Source organism: Muscardinus avellanarius (assembly GCF_963383645.1).
Source record: "Muscardinus avellanarius genome assembly, chromosome: 10".
Taxonomy (NCBI): domain Eukaryota; kingdom Metazoa; phylum Chordata; class Mammalia; order Rodentia; family Gliridae; genus Muscardinus; species Muscardinus avellanarius.
In genome coordinates this window covers 56,841,787-56,860,880 of record NC_137796.1, presented here as the reverse complement: position 1 = coordinate 56,860,880, position 19,094 = coordinate 56,841,787, and the positions used below count along the sequence as shown (strand labels likewise).

Below are 19,094 nucleotides of genomic sequence, written 5' to 3'. Positions count from 1 at the left end.
CGCGAGCCCGGGAGACCAGGGCACGTCCTACTCAGCCTCCAACTGGCCACACGTGACCACATCTTCTGCCCTTACCTCGACCCCTTTTCTGTTTCCGGATCCTAGAGCATTCCATTGGCCGAAGCCCTGATTACATGTGATATTCTCATTTTTTAAGAAACCCCTATTTGTTCACTACAGATTTTCCTGGAAGCACCACACGGAAGCGTCTTTCGAACCGCCTCTCCATTGGTCGCGCCTTCATCACGTGATTCTGTTGCCCGCTCACGCCCGCGAAGCCGGTGCTGAGAACTTGCTTCCTGATTGGTAGAGAGCGGGCCCTCGCTTCTTGACCGCGGAACGCCCGCCCCTCCCGCTCTCCTATTGGCTGAGACGGTAGCCTCCCCTTCTCGCGACGCAGACGCCTCACTTCCGCCCGGTAGCGGGTCCCGCGGCTCGGAGGCTTCGGTGACTGGGTATGGCTCTCGGTGACTGCGCCACCGCCCGATCTCCCGTGAGCGCACCCACCCGAGTCCCTCGACGGCCGCCCTCTCTGTAACTGGCACTGGACCTTGAGCGGCTCTTGAGCCCGCAGTGTCCCCGCGTCTGAGACCGGCCTGGAGGGTGTGGCCTCGGCTAGAAAGTGAATTCGGAAAGAACTTGGTTTGGGACTCTGGGACCTCGGCCTCAGTTTCCCCATGTGTACACTGAAGAGGCTGGGGTCCAGTGGCCCCCATATTTACCCAGTTTACAGAAGAGGAAGCTGAGGCTCAGACTGGGAGAACAGTTGGCCCCAAGTCGCTTGGAGAGTCGGTGGAGGGCCTGGGGATCTGGGCCGGCCCTTCCAGGCCCCGCGGGCCGTCCCTTCGCTCTTCGCCCCCAGCCCCGCGCCATGGCGTCCCAGGGTCGTCGGCGGAGACCGCCAAGAAGGCCGGCGACGGTGGTCCCCGGGGAGGCGGCGGAGACGGACTCGGACCTCTCTGGGTCCTCGTCGGAGGAAGAGTTGTACCTGGGTCCTTCGGGCCCGACGCGCGGCCGTCCCACCGGGCTGCGAGTGGCCGGGGAGGCCGCGGAGACCGACTCGGAGCCGGAGCCGGAGCCCACGGCCGCACCGAGGGACTTGCCTCCGCTCGTGGTGCAGCGGGAGTCGGCCGCCGAGGAGGCCTGGGGGGCCGAGGAGGTCCCGGCACCCGCCCCCACGCGCTCGCTGCTGCAGCTCCGGCTGGCGGAGAGCCAGGCGAGGCTGGACCACGACGTGGCGGCAGCCGTGAGCGGCGTGTACCGCCGTGCGGGCCGCGATGTGGCCGCCCTGGCCGGGAGGCTGGCAGCCGCCCAGGCGGCGGGATTGGCGGCGGCCCACAGCGTGCGCCTGGCTCGAGGGGACCTCTGCGCCCTGGCTGAGCGCCTGGACATCGTGGCTGGCTGCCACCTGCTGCCCGACATCCGCGGCGTGCCGGCGACTGAGCCAGAGCAAGACCCAGGACCTCGGGCCTAGCCGACACCCTACTTGCCCACCTAATTGCCTCTTGGGGCGCAGGCCTTGCCACCTCTGGGATCTGGCCTGGTCCTTGTATCCCAACTCCTCTCGCCCATCTTGCTGTCACCCCAGGGCTAACCCGGCCTCCTGGATAGTGCTCTCCCCAGGGCCCGGCCCTACTACTGGGCCTGCTTCCTACTTTTCTGCACCTGCAGGAGGGCTTGGCTCCAGCCCCTGATAAATAGCTGCTCCTTAGTCTGTTTCCACCCAGCTCTGCCCACCTTGCCTAGTGCTCTGAGTCTGGTTTCTGCCCCCGGGACCCCCCAGGCCCTGGGTCTTCCCCCTCTCTCCTGGCTATGCCTCCAGGCCTCACACAGCTTAGGGAATTTTCAGCCCTAGGTTGGGTCCTTTTTTCTCCACAAACTTTGCGTTCCTCCCATCTCGGTTCTAGTGCTTGGGCTACGTCTCTTGGCTCCTCCTCCTTGGGCTTAGCCCCACCCCTTCAGCCTGGTCTAGCTTCCTTAAGTCCACCAGTAGCCATAGGATAGTTTATGCTTCCCCTTGATTTTCCTATCTTACACTACTTACCTGGCCCTGGGCTCCAGGGATCTCCTATCGTTTCCTTCCTAAGCCCCCATTTCGGCCCTTCTGTCATTCCCATTTGCTAATGATACCCCCCTGTGGACCCAGGGACTCACTCTCCTCCAGTCTCCTGGGGCCAGTGTGACCTCTCTTCTGGACCAGGTAACTCCCTAGACCAAGACGGTGCCCATTCCTGACACTCCAGGCCCGAAGTGGAAGTGACACTTTTCAAATGGGTCCAGTTCAGCCCACCTTGGTGCTCTTGGTGTGATAGGACACCACTTTGTAGATAAGAACCTGCCAGGTGGGCGCCATGTTGGTTTCTGGAGGATAAAGACTGAGATTTCTGACCCAGCTCTGGGGCTAGCGGGTAGCAGCTGCTTTCTTCACCTTCTTACCTGCTTCCTCTTTTAGTCCCAGCAGCTCCAGCTCTCAACCCGGGTCACACTTACTCCCCCTCCCACTGTCACCACCCCCCTTAGCCAAGCCCAGAGCTGATAATTGAGCCCCCAGGGTGGAGAGGCAGGGAAGAACTGCCTGTGGTGGACTCATTTAAAATCCAGACATTTCCTGAAGTGCCCATGTCCTCTTTTCTCCCCTCCCAGGCCTGGCCTGTGGAAGGTGAAGTTATGGTTGGGTTTTTACTCTGGTTCTGCATTTGCTTGTATTAAATTAATTCAACATACATTTTTGGGATACCTGTCCTGTGCTCGGAGATGATAGCCAGTCCCTGTCCACAGAGAGTCCACAGTTTGGGAGGGGGGAGACTGACATTAATAAAATATTCTATAAATAGTTGTAGGGGTCCTATTTATGGTACAAAAAGATTTAGAGCCCTAAAGAAGTAACAGGAAAAAGCCTGGCGTGGTGGTGCACACTTGTAATCCCAGTACTTGGGAAGCTGAGACAGGAGGATCGTGCGGGTTTGAAGCCAGCCTCAGCTACTTAGTGAGGCTCTCAGCCTCACTAAGGGTCTCTTAGTGAGACCCTGTTTCCAAACAAAATTAAAAAAATAGGCCAGGAGTGGTGGCACACACTTGTAATCCTAGTACTTGGGAGGCTGAGACAGGAGGATCGTGGTTTGCGGACAGCCTCAGCTACTTAGTGACGCTGCACCCCAGCTTGGAGGTAGATCTGGTAGTGTAGCCTGGAGGTAGAAGGCCCTGGGTTCCATCCCCAGTACCACACACACACACAGTCACAGGAGAGCCATGTAATCCTAATATGGGAGGCTGAGACAGGAGGATCACAGGTTCAAGGAGAGCTTCAGCAACTTAGTGAGATCCTGTTTCAAAATAAAAAAGGGCTGGAGGTATAGCTCAGGGGTAGAATGCCTCTGGGTTCAATCCCCAGTACCAAAAAAAGAGGTATCAGGAAGTGCTGAGGATGTGCCTGGCTCTCCAGAACCTAATGTGTGTTTGTTGGGTGGGGGGGGTATCACTTGGTTCCCTGAGGAAGTGGCAAGTCTGAGCCGAGCCCTGGAGGTGGCCGTAAGGGAAACAGGAGTGGGCTGGGGAAGAGTCCCAGGCAGGACAGCACGAGCAAAAGCCTGGAGTCAGAAAGGGGCATGACTTTTGTGATACTAGGTTCAATCCCTAGTATCACAAAAGAGGGGGGAGCATGACCTATCAGTTTTTTGTCGCTGTCACAAAATGGCTTGAGACAATCAACTTACACTGAGGAGAGGTTTATTTGGGCTCATGGTTTCAGAGGTTTAGTCTATGCCCTGCTAACTGCACCTGTGGCCGTACAGTACTTTTTTTTTGGGGGGGGGGGGAGCAGGGAGCATGGGGAAGGAAACTGCTCACTTAATGGCAACTTAAAGGAAGAAAAGGGGGCCCAGCCCCAGGGTCTCCAAGGGAACAACACCCTGTAATGACCCACTGCCTTTCACTAGAACCCATGTCCTAAAGATTCCACCACCTCCCAATAGCACCATAGGCTGGAGAGCAGCCCTTTAACATACTGCCCCGCCTCAGCAACGTAGCAAGACTCAGCAACCAAAGGAGACCCCGTTTCAAGATAAAACATAAGATAGGGCTGGGGTGTAGCTCAGAGGTAAAACACCCCATAGCTTGTAAGAACCTGCAGATCAAGAGTGATGGGGAGCCGGGCGTGGTGGCGCACACCTGCGATCCCAGTACTTGGGAGGCTGAGACACAGGTTGGAGGCCAGCCTCAGCAACACAGAGCCCGAGACTCTCTGCAGCTTAGCAAGGCCTTGCGGGTGAAGAGGAGCTGGGCTTCAGCTCACAATTTAAACCTGCAAAGCCCCCCAGAGGATGGAATGGTGAACAAGCATGGGTCATGGGATCCTCTCCTCGGATTTAACTTTGGAGAGATGGTGGAAGAAAGCTTGGACCTGAAGAAAAACACAATAGGCTGAGAAATCCCCAGGGAGGCAGAGGTGCCCTGGTGCCCTCTTCTGATTCCTTTTTTTTTTTTTTTTTTTTTTTTTTTTGCGGTACTGCGGATGGAACCCGGAGGCATTGTAACTCCGAGCTACACCACCAGCCCTAGTTTTTATTCTTTATTTTGAAACGGTCTCACTGAGTTGCAGACAGCCTCGCTAAGTAGCTGAGGCTGTCCTCCAACTGGTATCCTCCGGTCTCAGCCTCCCGAATGCCAGCATTACAAGCGTGCACCACGACACCCTGCTCTGATTCCTATGGCTTTGAAATAAATGACCCAAAATTTAGTGGCTGAAAGCACTATTCTGTTATGCTCAAAGATTCTGTGGTTTGGGGATTGGCTGTCAGAGTACGCACCAGTAAACGAGAGCATCTCTGGAAGATGAAGCAGGAGGACTGCAAGTTTAAGGCTAGCCTGGACAACGTAGCAGAGCCCTGTCTCAAAATAAAAACAATAAAAGGCTGGGAGCCGGGCGTGGTGGCGCACGCTTGTTATCCCCTTACTTGGGAAGCTAAGACAGGAGGACCACAGGCTCGCGGTCAGCCTCTGCTACTTAGCGATACTCTCAGTAACCTAACAAGATCCTGTTTCAAAATAAAACATAAAGTGTGCATGGTGGGCACGCTTGTAATCCTAATATTTGGGAAACTGAGACAGGAGGATCACAGGGTCAGCAACCTGTGAGGACTTCTGCAACCTACTGAGACCCTGTTTCAAAATAAAGAATAAGCCGGGCGTGGTGGCACACGCTTGTAATCCCCCCGCTTGGGAGGCTGAGACAGGAGGATCGCACAGGTTCGAAGGCAGCCTCAGCTACTTAGTGAGGCTCTCAGCAACTTAGTGAGACCCTGTTTCCAAATAAAGTATAAAATAGGTCTGGGAGAGTAGCCCAGAGGTAGAAAATCACCTGGGTTCCACCCCAGTAACACACACACACACACACACAAAAAAAAAAAAAAAAAAAAAAAAAAGAATAAAAGGCCGGGCGTGGTGGCATACACTTGTAATCCCAGCATTTGGGAGGCGGAGACGGGAGGATTGAGGTTGCACATAGCCTCGGCTAAATAGAGAGGCCCTTCTCAACTCAGTGAGACCCTGTTTCAAAATAAAGAATAAAAAATAGGCCTGGGGGTGTAGCTTGGAGGTAGAATGCCCCTGGGTTCCATCCCCAGTGCCCCCCCCAAAAAAAAAACAAGACCCTGGGAACCCCCAGATGGCCCACTGCTGGAAGAGTCCTAGGACTCCTGGTTCACAGTTGGGTCATTCAGTTCCCAGCATCAAGACCCAAGACAGAAGATCCAAGGAGCAAATTCCTTCCTCCATGGCCTACGCTGACTTCAGAGGCAACCGCAGTCCCCGTGGACGGCAGGGCGCCTTTCCTTGGAACTGGGCTGTGATGAGCAGTGTCTGCCATGACCACAGCCCATTGTCTCTTTTCCCTATCACTTTCCTTCCAGTTTCTTTCTTTTTTAATTTATTTTAATTATTTTTTTTGTGTGTGTGTGTGTATGTGGTACTGGGGATGGAACCCAGGGGCATTATAACTCTGAGCTACACCCCCAGCCCTATTTTTTATTCTTGTGTGTGTGTGTGTGTGTGTGTGTGTGTGTGTGGTACTGGGGTTCCTGGAAGCCCTTCTACCTCCGGGCTACACTCCCAGACCTATTTTTTATATTTTTATTGGAAACAGGGTCTCTTAAGTCAGCACGGCTGGCTTCGAACCTGCGCGATCCTCCTGTCTCCGCCTCCCAAGCGCGGGGATTACAAGCGTGCGCCACCACGCCCGGCTTTATTCTTTATTTTGAAACATGGTCTCACTGAGTCGCAAAGGGCCTCACTAAGTAGCTGAGGCTGTCTGGGAACCTGTGATCCTCCTGTTCAGCCTCCCAAATGCTGGGATTGCAAGTGTGTGCCGCCATGCCCACTGCTTTCAGTTTCTGAAGGCAGAAAAAAGTCTTCTCTGGAGATACTTGGTAGGAATTCCGTAAAGCAAAAACACAGGCTTCCAATGCGCTGTGTTTGGGATATTCTGGTTTAGTTCAGCTGGTGGATGAGCTGATTGATGACCCCTCAATAGCCAGGTGAGCCCATCTCCTTGAGGGAGTCTACTCTTTTCTTGGTAGCACGACAAGCCCATGGAGGGCGGGAAAGGGCGTAGGAACCAAGAGATCTGGAAGTGCTGCCCCCAGAAGGCAGTTTCACAAATGAAGTCTTCCAAGCCGATTTCACCAAACCTGCCCAGGTGCCCCTCAATTACCTCACTGTATCGTCCGTCAGAGCCACAGTCTTTTGTTTTTGTTTTTCTTTTATTTTCTCTTCTTTTTTTTCTTTTCTTTTTTTCTTTTTTTTTTTTTTTTGCAGGTCTGGAGATGGAACCCAGGGACATTCAATCTCCAAGCAACACCCTCTGCCCTATTTTTGATTCTTTATTTTGAAACAGGGTCTCACTAAGTTAGGAGAGCCTCACTAAGTAGCTGAGACTGTTGGCACACCGCGATCCTCCGGTCTCAGCCTCCCGAATGCTGGGATTACAAGCATGTGCTACCACGCCCGGCCGATGTCTAATACATATATATATATATATTTTTTTAAATTTTTTTCGTGGTACTAGGGTTCCTGGAAGCCCTTCTACCTCCGGGCTACACTCCCAGACCTACTTTTCTATTTTTTATTTGGAAACAAGGTCTAGTGAACCAGCGTGGCTGGCTTCGAACCAGCGCGATCCTCCTGTCTCCGCCTCCCAAGCGCGGGGATTACGAGCGTGCGCCACCACGCCCGGCTTTCTAATTTTTGAGACAAGGTCTCACCGAGCTGCCCAGGCTGCCTCAGTCTGGAGATCATCCGGCCTCAGCCTCGCCCGTCACTGGGAGGGGTGGCCTGTGCCAAGGCACCCATCTCCTGGCCCGTGGTGACCTCCATTGAGGAACGGCACAGTTTCATGTCTGCTGTGACCCCTGGGTCAGTAGCCAGTCGCCAGGGCCACTCAAGGCTCAGGAGGAAGAGACGGACTCTCGGTGATAATGTCACTATTTGTGGACTATTTATGAATAGTGCAGGAATTAAGACAGGCAAAGTCCCCGCTCTATTGGAACCTACATTCTGGTATGGGAGAGAGTGCAGAGATGGAAACGGAGGCCGGTGGTGTGCTCTGTGGGGAAGGAGGGATCCTGGGTGGAGCCTGAAGAGGGGCCCTGTCTGTGTCAGGGCGGCTCTCTGAAGAGATGCCATCAGAACAAGGAGACTGATTGGGAGCCGAGGCGCGCGCTTGAGGAGACACAGGGACCAGCGCTCCTGGCAGAGGAACAGGATATGCAAAGATAAGAGACGGTGCTTGGGGTTTTCCAGGTATAGTCAGCAGGTACTAAGGTTTAGATATGTTTAGAGTGGGGAACACAGCTACGCTGAGGTCCAGGTGTCGCAGAGGGTCACAGCATAAAGAACTTGGAGACTGACCATGGGGCTCTCAGACTTATTCTGAGTGGACTAAAAGTCCATCCGCCTAAGTGTTCTAGAGGAGAAGCAGTATGACCTGATGTTGTGTGTCTGAAAGGAACTTTCTAGGATCTATGTATAGAATAGGACAAATAAGCTAGACTTAGTGGCGCACAATTGTAATCCTGGAGCCAGGCGTGGTGGCACACGCTTGTAATCCCAGCATTTGGGAGGCTGAGACGGGAGGATCGCGGGTCACAGACAGCCTCAGCTACTTAGTGAGACCCTGTTTCAAAATAAAGAATAAGCCGGGCGTGGTGGCGCACGCTTGTAATCCCTGCGCTTGGGAGGCTGAGACAGGAGGATCGCACGGGTTTGAAGCCAGCCTCAGCTACTTACGTAGGCTCTCAGCAACTTAGTGAGACCCTGTTGCCAAATAAAATATAAAATATTTAGAAAGCCTCTGGGTTCCACCCCCAGTACCACCAAAAAAGAAAGGAAAGAAAGAGAGAAAGAAAGAAAGAAAGAAAGAAAGAAAGAAAGAAAGAAAGAAAGAAAAAATAGGGCAGGGGTATAGCTTGGAGGTCAAATGCCCCTGGGTTCCATCCCCAGACCTGCAAAAACAAAAACAAAAAAACAAAACAAACAAACAATTGTAATCCCTGTACTTGGGCAGCTGAGATAGGAGGATCCTGAGTTCCTCTCTAGACTAAGCTAGTTCGTGAGGCCATCTGCAACTTAGTGAGTCCCTGTTTCAAAATAAAGAATAAAGCTGGGCGTGGTGGTACACGTTTGTAATCCCGTTTCTTGGGAGTCTGTGACAAGAGGATCCTGGTTCGCGGCCAGCCTCAGCTACTTAGAGAGGCCTTCCGCAATTTACTAAGAGCCTGTTTCAGAATAAAAAATAGGGCTGGGGCTGTAGCTCAGAGGTAGAATGCCCTTGGGTTCCATCCCCAGCACACACACACACACACACACAAAAAAAAAAAAAAAAAATTCGGACTGGGGTTATAGCTCAGAGAAATGCCCCTGGGTTCAATCCCCAGTACAAAAAAAATAAAACATAAATGAATAAAAAATCAGGCTGGGGTTGTAGCTTAAAGATAGAATCCCCTGAGTTCAATCCCCAGCACCACAACAAACAAACAAACAAACAATACACAATAGGGCAGAAAGTATAGCTCAGAGGTAGAATTCACCGGGTTCAACCCCCAGTTCTGCCAAAAAAAAAAAAAAAAAAAAAAAAAAGACTAGAGGTGTTTGAAAAACTGTTATGAACCAGATAGCTTTATACATCTGGAGTTGGAACCCAGGGTCATTCTACCTCCGAGCTACACACCCAGCCCTATTTTATTTTAAAACAAGGTCTCACTAAGTTTCTGAGACTGGCTGTGAACCTGTAATCCTCCTGTCTCAGCCTCCCAAGAACTGGGATTACAGGAGTGAGCCATCATGCTCAGCACGCGCTCTCTCTTTTTTTTGGTACTGGGGATGAAACCCAGGGGCATTCTATCTCTGAGCTATATCCCCAGCCCTACTTTTTTATTCTTTATTTTGAAACACGGTCTCACTGAGTTGCAGAGGGCCTCACTAAGTAGCTGAGGCTGTCCGTGAACCAGGATCCTCCTGTCTCAGCCTCCCAAATGCTGGGATTACAAGCGTGCACCACCACGCCCGGCTCAGCTCAACTTTTCTTTCTTTCTTTCTTTCTTTCTTTCTTTCTTTCTTTCTTTCTTTCTTTCTTTCTTTCTTTCTTGGAATTGTTGATGGAACCCAGGGACATTCTACCTCTGTCCCCAAACCTATTTTATATTTTTATTTGGAAACAGGGTCTCTTAAACCAGCTGAGGCTGGCTTCGAACCTGCGCCATCCTCTTGTCTTAGCCTCCCAAGTGCGGGGATTACAAGCATGTGCCACCATGCCCAGCTACTGGGGGGTGGAACCCAGAGGCTTTCTACCTCCGGGCTACACTCCCAGACCTATTTTTATACTTTATTTGGAAACAGGGTCTCACTAAGTTGCTGAGAGCCTCACTAAGTAGCTGAGGCTGGCTTTGAACCTGTGTGATCCTCCTGTCTCAGCCTCCCAAGCGTGGGGATTACAAGCATGAGCCACCATGCCCAGCTCTTTTTTATTTTGAAACAGGATCTCACTAAGTTGCTGAGGGTTTTGCTAAGTTGCTGAGGCTGTCCTCAAACCTATCCTCTTGTCGCAGCCTCCCAAGTACTGGGATTACAGGTGTGTGTCACCACATCTGGCTGGATGGTAATATATATATATATATATATATATATATATATATATATATATAATTTTTTATTTTTTATTTTTGGTGGTACTGGGGGTGGAACCCAGGGGCTTTCTACCTCCGGGGTATACTCCCAGACCTATTTTATATTTTATTTGGGAACAGGGTCTCACTAAGTTGCTGAGAGCCTCACTAAGTAGCTGAGGCTGGCTTGGAACCTGTGCGATCCTCCTGTCTCAGCCTCCTAAGCGCGGGGATTACAAGCGTGCACCACCACGCCCGGTGATGTTAATATTTTAGACTTGCAAACAATATGGTCTCGACTGAGACTCATCCAGGTGCTATGGAGGGAAGGCAGCCGTGGACAATACAGAAATGAATGGGTGTGGGCTTGTTATTTAACCAGGCCCGTTTGGCCCGCTGCACTGTGTGCCAATCTCAGAAGCTACAGGTTTTGCAAGCATTTATTCACAAGCTGCTGTGTATGGAGACAGGAGAGGACGGTTCAAATTCGCCTCCCCAAGGATGGAGCTGAGGCATAGAAAGGTGATCAGAAGTTAGAAAGCAATTAGGGGTCTATGCATGTGTGAATCATCAGCTGTTACACCATGACCTGGCTTTTTTTTTTTTTTTAGTGCTGGGGATGGAACCCAGGGGCATTCTACTTTGAGCTACACTCCCTGCCCTATTTTTTTTTTTTTTTTTTTTTTTTTGTGGTACTGGGGTTCCTGGAAGCCCTTCTACCTCCAGGCTACACTCCCAGACCTATTTTATATTTTTGAAACAGGGTCTCTTATGCCAGCGCGGCTGGCTTCGAACCTGCGCGATCCTCCTGTCTCCACCTCCCAAGTGCGGGGATTACAAGCGTGCGCCACCACGCCCGGTCCCCTGCCCAATTTTTTATTCTTTATTTTGAAACAGGGTCTCACTGAGTTGCAAAGGACCTCACTAAGTAACTGAGGCTGTCCGCGAACCGGAATCCTCCAGTCTCTCCGAAATGCTGAGATTACAAGCGTGCGCCACCACGCCCAACTGACCTGGCTTATTTATTTATTTACTTACATACTTATTTTTGCAGTACTAGGGATGGAACCTAGGGTCATTCTGCCTCTGAGTGACACACCCCCAGCCCTAAATTTTTATTCTTTATTTTTGAAACAAGGTCTCACTGAGTTGCAATGGGCCTCACTAAGTAGCTGATGCTGTCCGTGAACCATGATCCTCTCTGATCTCTGCCTCCTGAATGCTGGGATTACAAGCATGAGCAGACATGCCCAGCCTCTGACCTGGCATATTTTCAGGCGATTTAAAAGACAAATGTAGCTGGGCATGGTGGCATACACTTGTAATCCCAGTACTTGGGAGGCTGAGACAGGAGGATCACAGATTCAAGGCCAGCCTCAACTTCTTAGTGAGGCCCTCTACAATTTAGTGAGAATCTGCTTTCAATTTTTTTTTTTTTTTTTTTTTTTTGCGCGTCTGAGGATGGAACCCATAGCATTTGACCTCCAAGCTATAGCCCGGGCCCTATTTTTTTTTTGAAAGAGTCTCACTAAGTTATGGAGGGCCTCACTAAGTAGTTGAGGCTGTCTTTGAACTTTGATCCTTCAGTCTCAGCCTCCCTGAATGCTGGGATTACAAGCATGTGCCACTACACCCGGCTCCTGTGTTCTCTTTTCTTTATTTCTTTATTTATTTTTGTTTGTTTGTTTTGTGGTACTAGGGTTGAAATCCAGGAGCTTTCTACCTTCCAGCTATACTCTCAGACCTATTTTTTAATATTTTATTTGGAAACAGGGTCTCACTAAGTTGCTGAGAGCCTCACTAAGTAGCTGAGGCTGGCTTCGAACCTGTGCGATCCTCCTGTCTCAGCCTCCCAAGCGCTGGGATTACAAGCGTGCGCCACCACGCCCAGCCTGGCTCCTGTTTTCAAATTAAAAAAAAAAAAAATAGAGCTGGGGGAGCCTGGAGTGCTGGCATGTTCCTTTTTAATCCCAGCGTTTGGGAGGCTGTGATAGGAGGATGGACATTTGTGGACAGCCTCAGTACTTAGTAAGGCCCTTTTAACTCAGTGAGACCCTGTTTCAAAATAAAGAATAATAATAGGCTGGGGCCGGGTGTGGTGGCCCACACTTGTAATCCCCGCGCTTGGGAAGCAGAGACAGGAGGATCGCGCAGGTTCAAAGCCAGCCTCGCTGGCTTAAGAGACCCTGTTTCCAAATAAAAATATAAAATAGGTCTGGGAGTGTAGCCCGGAGGTAGAAGGGCTTCCAGGAACCCCAGTACCAAAAAAAAAAAAAAAAAAAAAATAGGGCTGGGAGTATAGCTTGGAGGGAGAATTCCCCTGTGTTCAGTCCCAAGTAACCCCCCACACACATAATAAAATAAAATAAAGAAAAGAAAAAAAAAGCCGGGCGTGGTGGCGCACACTTGTAATCCCCGCACTTGGGAGGCTGAGACAGGAGGATCACACAGGTTCGAAGCCAGATTCAGCTACTTAGTGAGGCTCTCAGCAACTTAGTGAGACCCTGTTTTCAAATAAAATATAAAATAGGTCTGAGAGTATAGCCCGGAGGTAGAAAACCTCTAGGTTCCACCCCTAGTGCCACAAAACAAAAACAAAAACAAAAACAAAAACAAAACAGGGCTGGAGGTATAGCTTGGAGATAGAATGCTCCTGGGTTCAATCCTCAGTGCCACACACACACACAAAAAAAAAAAGAATATAAGGCAAATTCAAGCCAGGCATGGTGGCACACACCTGTAATCCCAGTACTTGGGAGATTGAGACAGGAGGATCACATGTTTGAGGCCGACTTGGGCAATTTAGTGACACCCTCAGCCATTTAGCAAGAACTTGTGTCAAAATAAAGTAAAAGAGGCTGAAGTTAGCCTGGCGTGGTGGCACACGCTTGTAATCCCAAGATTCTGAAGGCAGAGACTGGAGGATCGCAGTTCATGGACAGCCTCAGCAATTTAGCGGGGCCCTTCACAACTCAGTAGGACCCTGTTTCAAAAAATAAAAAAATTAAAAAAGCAGGGCTGGGGGTGTAGCTCGGAGGTAGAACGCCCCTGGTTTCCATCCCCTTTGCTGTAAAAAGAAAAAAATAAATAAAAATAAAAAACAGGCTGAAGTTGTAGCTTGGAGGTAGAGTGGGCTTGGGTTCAGTCTCCAGCATAACAAAACAAAACAAATGGGTAAAAAAAGATTGTAGATCAGCGCCGCCTGGTGGCCTCCTCAGGCACTGGATTTACAAGCATACACCACAGTACTGTCCTGTCATCAGACTCTTGTTTTACACAACAGTTTCATTCCCTCAAGAACTGCCCTCCCAGCCCGGCATGGTGGCGCACGCTTGTAATCCCAGCATTTGGGAGGCTGAGACTGGAGGATCGCGGTTGGCGGACAGCCTCAGCCACTTAGTGAGGCCCTCTGCAACTCAGTGAGACCCGGTTTCAGAATAAAGAATAAAAAATAGGGCTGGGGGTGTAGATTGGTGGTAGAATGCCCCTGGGTTCTATCCCCAGTACTTCAAACACACACACACACACACACACACACACACACACACACACACACACACACACTGAGCCGGGCGTGGTGGCACGCTTGTAATCCCAGCATTCGGGAGGCTGAAACTGGCGGATCGCGGTTCGCAGACAGCCTCAGTCAGCTACTTAGTGAGGCCCTCTGCAACTCAGTGAGACCCTGTTTCAAAACAAAGAATAAAAAATAGGGGAGGGTGTGGCTTGGAGGTCAAATGCCCCTGGGTTCCATCCCCAGACCCACACACACACACACAAACCCACCAAACTGTCCTCCGTAGCTGGGTGTGGTGGCAAAGGCCTGTGATCCCAGTACTCTAGAAGCGGAGACAGGGGGGTCCTCAGTCGGCAATTTAGTGAGACTCTCATCAACCTAGCAAGACCCTGCTTCAAAACAAAAACTAAAATTAGGGCTGGGGAATGTAGCTTGGAGGTAGAGAATGCCGCTGGATTCAAGCCCCAGTACCACAAAGAAAGAAAAAAATTGTGTGCATGACTTGTGTGTATTGACAAAGCTTTTTTTTTTTTTAGTGCTGGGAATCAAACGTAGAGGCGTTCTATCACTGAGTTACACCACCAGCTCCCCTTTTTCTGGTGCTGGATTTGAACCAAGGGGCATTCAACCTCTGAGCTACTCCCAGCCTTTATTTATTTATTTATTTATTTATTTATTTATTTATTTATTCTTACTAGGGAGTGAATCCAGGGGCATTCAGCCTTCAAACTACGCCCCCGGTCCAATATTTATTTATTGGCACTAGGGATTTAACCCAGAGGCATTCTATCTCTAAGATAAACCCCCAGCCTGATTTTCTTTCTTTTCTTTTCTTTTTTGTTTTTGGTTTTTTTTTTTTTTTTTTTTTTTTGTGGTACTGGGGTTCCTGGAAGCCCTTGTACCTCCGGGCTACACTCCCAGACCTATTTTTACATTTTTATTTGGAAACAGGGTCTCCTAAGCCAGCCGCGCACGAACCTGCGCGATCCTCCTGTCTCTGCCTCCCAAGCGCGGGGATTACAAGCGTGCGCCACCACGCCCGACCCTGATTTTATTTATTTGGAAACAGGGTCTCACTAAGTTCTGAATTGTCAAGGCTGCCTTTGAACCTGCAATCCTCCTGCCTCAGCCTCCCAAGTACTAGGATTACAAGCATGTGCCACCATACCTGTCATATATATATATATATATATATATATATATATATATATATATACATATATATATATAATTTTGAAACTGGGTCTCTCTAAATTGTGGAGGGCATTACTAAATTTTGAGGGGGGCCAACAACCTGTAATCCTCCTGTCTCAGCCTCCCAAATAATGGAATTAGAAGCACAAGCCACCACTCCCGGCCACCTTGAGCCCTTTTTATTCTTATTTTTGTGAAAGTGTCTTGCTAAAGTGCCCAGGTTAGTGTCGAACTTGGTGATCCTCCTGCCTCAGCCTCCAGAGAAGCTGGGATGCCACCGTGCTCGACTTCCTTATTGACAGTATCAAATCAGAGTTCCTAGGCAGGTAAATTGAGATCAGTGATTCAAAAAGAGGGCATGTGATGGCGTATCTTGTAATCCCAGTACTTGGGAGGCTGAGACAGGAGAATCACACGTACCCAGACAGCCCTAGCTACTTAGTGGGGCCCTCTGCAACTTAGTGAGACCCTGTTTCAAAATTTAAAAATATAAGCCGGATGTGGTGGCCCACGCTTGTAATCCCCACACTTGGGAGGCGGAGACAGGAGGATCGCGCAAGTTCGAAGCCAGCCGCTCTGGCTTAGGAGACCCTGTTTCCAAATAAAAATATAAAATAGGTCTGGGAGTGTAGCCTGAAGGTTGAAGGGTTCCATCCCCAGTACCACACACAAAAAAATTATATATATATATATATATTAGGGCTGGAGCCCTAGCTCAGAGGTAGAATGCCCCTGGGTTCCATCCTCAGCACCAAAACCCAAAACAAAACAAAAAGGGGGCATGTGAGGTCCTCTGCTGAACCTTGACACCAGAACCAGCAGAGAAAAACAGCAAGGGGCGGAGCTGAGGCGGGTGGGCGTGACTCCAGCCTTAGAGGAATGGGGCATGGCTAGATCAAGGGGCGGGGCCGAGACTGGTCCATGGAGTCCTGCTGGGTCGTGCTAAGGGCACAGGGGGTGGTCTTCGCAGAGGGGCTGCTGCTTGCTGCTCCTGCAAGAGACTTTTTTTTTTTTTTTTTTTTTTTTTTTTGCGGTACTGGGGATGGAACCCAGGGGCATTCTACCTCCTGTTTCAGCCTCCCATAAACTGGGATTAGCTGGGCATGGTGGCGCACGCTTGTAATCCCAGCGCTTGAGAGGCTGAGACAGGAGGATCCCACAAGTTCAAAGCCAGCCTCAGCTACTTAGTGAGGCTCTCAGCAATGTGAGACCCTGTTTCCAAATAAAGTATAAAATAGGTGTGGGAGTGTACCCAGGAGGTAGAAAAGCCTCTGGGTTTCACCCCAGTACCACACACAAAAAATAATAATTTAAAAAAACCCAAATGCTGGGATTACAACCATGTGCCACCGCACCCGGCTAACTCTTATCCTTTTTATATGCTGTTAGATTTCATATTTTAATACTGTGCTGAGGATTTTTAGATCTATGATTATGAAGAGCCGTGGTTGGTAGTTTAATTTTCTCCTAATATCTTTCTGTGACTTTTTTTTTTTTTTTTTTTTGCAGTACTGAGACTTGAATCCAGGGACATTCTCCAAGCTATACCTCTGTCCTATTAATTAATTAATTAATTAATTTTCTTTTGCGGTACTGGGGATGGAACCCAGGGGCAATCTACCTTCCAGCTACACCCCCGGCACTATTTTTTATTCTTTTATCTTGAAACAGGGTCTCACTGAGTTACAAAAGCCCTCACTAAGTAGCTGAGGCTGGCAGTGAACCATGATCCTCCGGTCTCAGCCTCCCAATGCTGAGATTACAAGCATGTGCCAACACACACTCGGCTCCTATTATTTATTTATTTATTTATTTATTTATTTATTTATTTATTTATTTTACAGTACTGGGGATTGAACCTAGGGGCAGTCTACTTCCAAGCTACATCTCCAGCCCTATTTTTTCTTTCTTTCTTTTTGTTTTTTGGTGGTACTGGGGGTGGAACCCAGAGGCTTTCTACCTCCGGGCTATACACCCAGACATTTTTTTAATATATTTTATTTGGAAACAGGGTCTCACTAAGTTGCCGAAAGCCTCACTAAGGAGCCGAGGCTGGCTTTGAACACATGCGATCCTCCTGTCTCAGCCTCCCAAGCGCGGGGATTACAGGCGTGAGTCACCACTCCCGGCTTTTTATTCTTTGTGAAACAGGGTCTCACTGGGTTGCAAAGGGCCTCACTAAGCAGCTGAGGCTGTCCGCGAACCGCGATCCTCCTGTCTCAGCCTCCCAAATGCTGGGATTACAAGCGTGTGTCACCACACTCGGTTCTCTTATTTTTTTATTCTGAAACAGAGACTCACTAAGTAGCTGAGGCTGGCTGCAAACCTGTGATCCTCCTCCCTCAGCCTCCCAAGTACTGGAATTACAAACATGTGCCACCGTGACTGTCTTTCTGTGACTTTTGGCACTGGGATAATGCCAACCTTATAAATTACTCCAAAGGGTGGGGCAAGAACACATGGAAGAATGGAGCTGCCAGTGCTGAGAGAGGCTGAAAGAGAAGCAGGTCTGGGGAAGAGTCAAGAGCTTAGTTTTGGAGAAATACATCGTTGGGTTACCACTGAACGGGTCAGAGGGGAGGCCTGAGTTGGAGGTAGCAATTGAGGCACAGTTGGTATCACAGTGCCAATCATTTTTTTCTGGTGCTGAGATTTTTTTTTCTTCTGGTGGTACTGAGGTTGGAACCCAGTGGCTTTCTACCTCTGGAATATACCCCAGACCTATTTTCTATTTTATTTGGAAACAGGGTCTCACTAAGTTGCTGAGAGCCTCACTCAGTAGCTGAGGCTGGCTTAGAACCTGCGCGATCCTCCTGTCTCAGACTCCCAAGCGCGGGGATTACAAGCGTGCGCCACCATGCCTGGCTTGGTGCTGAGATTTGAACCCAGGGGCATTCTACTTATGAGCTACACCCTCAGCCTTATTTTGTTTTATATTTGGAAACACGGGTCTTGTTGAGTTGCTGAAGGTGGCTTTCAACCTGCAATTCTCCTGTCTCAGACTCTGAAATCCTGGGATTTCAGGCGTGTGCTGCCATACCTGACTCTCACAGCCATTTTTTTTTGTGTGTGTGGTACTGGGGTTCCTGGAAGCCCTTCTACCTCCGGGCTATACTCCCAGACCTATTTTTTATATTTTTTAAAATTTGGAAGCAGGGTCTCCTAAGCCAGTGCGCGTGGCTGGCTTCGAACCTGCACGATCCTCCTGTCTCTGTCTCCCAAGCGCGGGGATTACAAGCGTGCGCCACCACGCCCGGCCTCTCTCACAGCCATTTGAAGTCAAGAGAGGCCCACACTTGCAATCCAGTACTTGGGAGGCTGAGGCAGGAGGCCCACCGGTCACGGTCAGCCTCAGCTACTTAGTGAGGCCCTCTGCAAATTAGTGAGACCCTGTTTCAAAATAATGAATAAAAAATAGGGTTGCGGGTGTAGCTTGGAGGTAGAATGCCCTTGGTTTCAATCCCCAGTTCTGCAAAATAAATAAATACATAAATACACATATAAATACATAAAGTCAAGAGTCTAGCCCGGTTAGGTAGTACATGTCTATAATCCCAGTACTTGGGGGGGGGCGAAACCGGAGGATTGCAAGTTTCAGGTCAGCCTCTGCAATCTGCAAGACTCTGTTTCAAAATGAAAAGTAAAAAAGGGCCAAGTGGATGGCACACTCTTTTAAGTGAGACAGGAGGGTCATGGGTTTGAGGACAGCCTCAGCAAGTAGAGAGACTTCCATCAACCTAGCAAGGTTAGGAATGCAGCTCGGTAGTAGAGGCCCCTGGGGTCCATCCCTAGTACTAGGGGGGAAAAATGCCATGAAACTAAAGGAGATGACTGTGGGGGCGGGGATAGATGGAGAGGCACAGTTCCAGTACTTGGAAGGCTGAGACAGGAGGATAGCAGGTTTGAAGACAGCCTCAGCAAGAAGCGAGACTCTGTTTCAAAATAAAATCAAGCCGGGCGTGGTGGCGCACGCTTGTAATCCCCACTCTTGGGAGGCTGAGACAGGAGGATTGCACAGATTCGAAGCCAGCCTCAGCTGCTTAGTGAGGCTCTCAGGAACTTAGCGAGACCCTGTTTCAAAATAAAATATAAAAACGGTCTGGGAGTATAGCCCGGAGGTAGAAAGCCTCTGGGTTCTACCCCCAGTACCACAAAAACAACAACAACAACAAAAAAAAAAACAAAATAAAATCAAAATAGGGCTGGGGCTTTAGCTCAGAGGTAGAATG

The 19,094-nt window shown here is 49.6% G+C and overlaps 1 protein-coding gene across 1 annotated transcript; it reads left to right on the top strand.

Moving 5' to 3' along the window:
• Window positions 1–871: 871 nt before the first annotated feature.
• On the top strand, window positions 872–1,474 carry BLOC1S3 (biogenesis of lysosomal organelles complex 1 subunit 3; the record flags this gene model as incomplete). The annotated part of the gene is made up of 1 exon (XM_080703207.1): window positions 872–1,474. One exon carries the CDS (start codon window positions 872–874, stop codon window positions 1,472–1,474), a length of 603 nt encoding a protein of 200 aa, XP_080559333.1.
• Window positions 1,475–19,094: the final 17,620 nt, after the last annotated feature.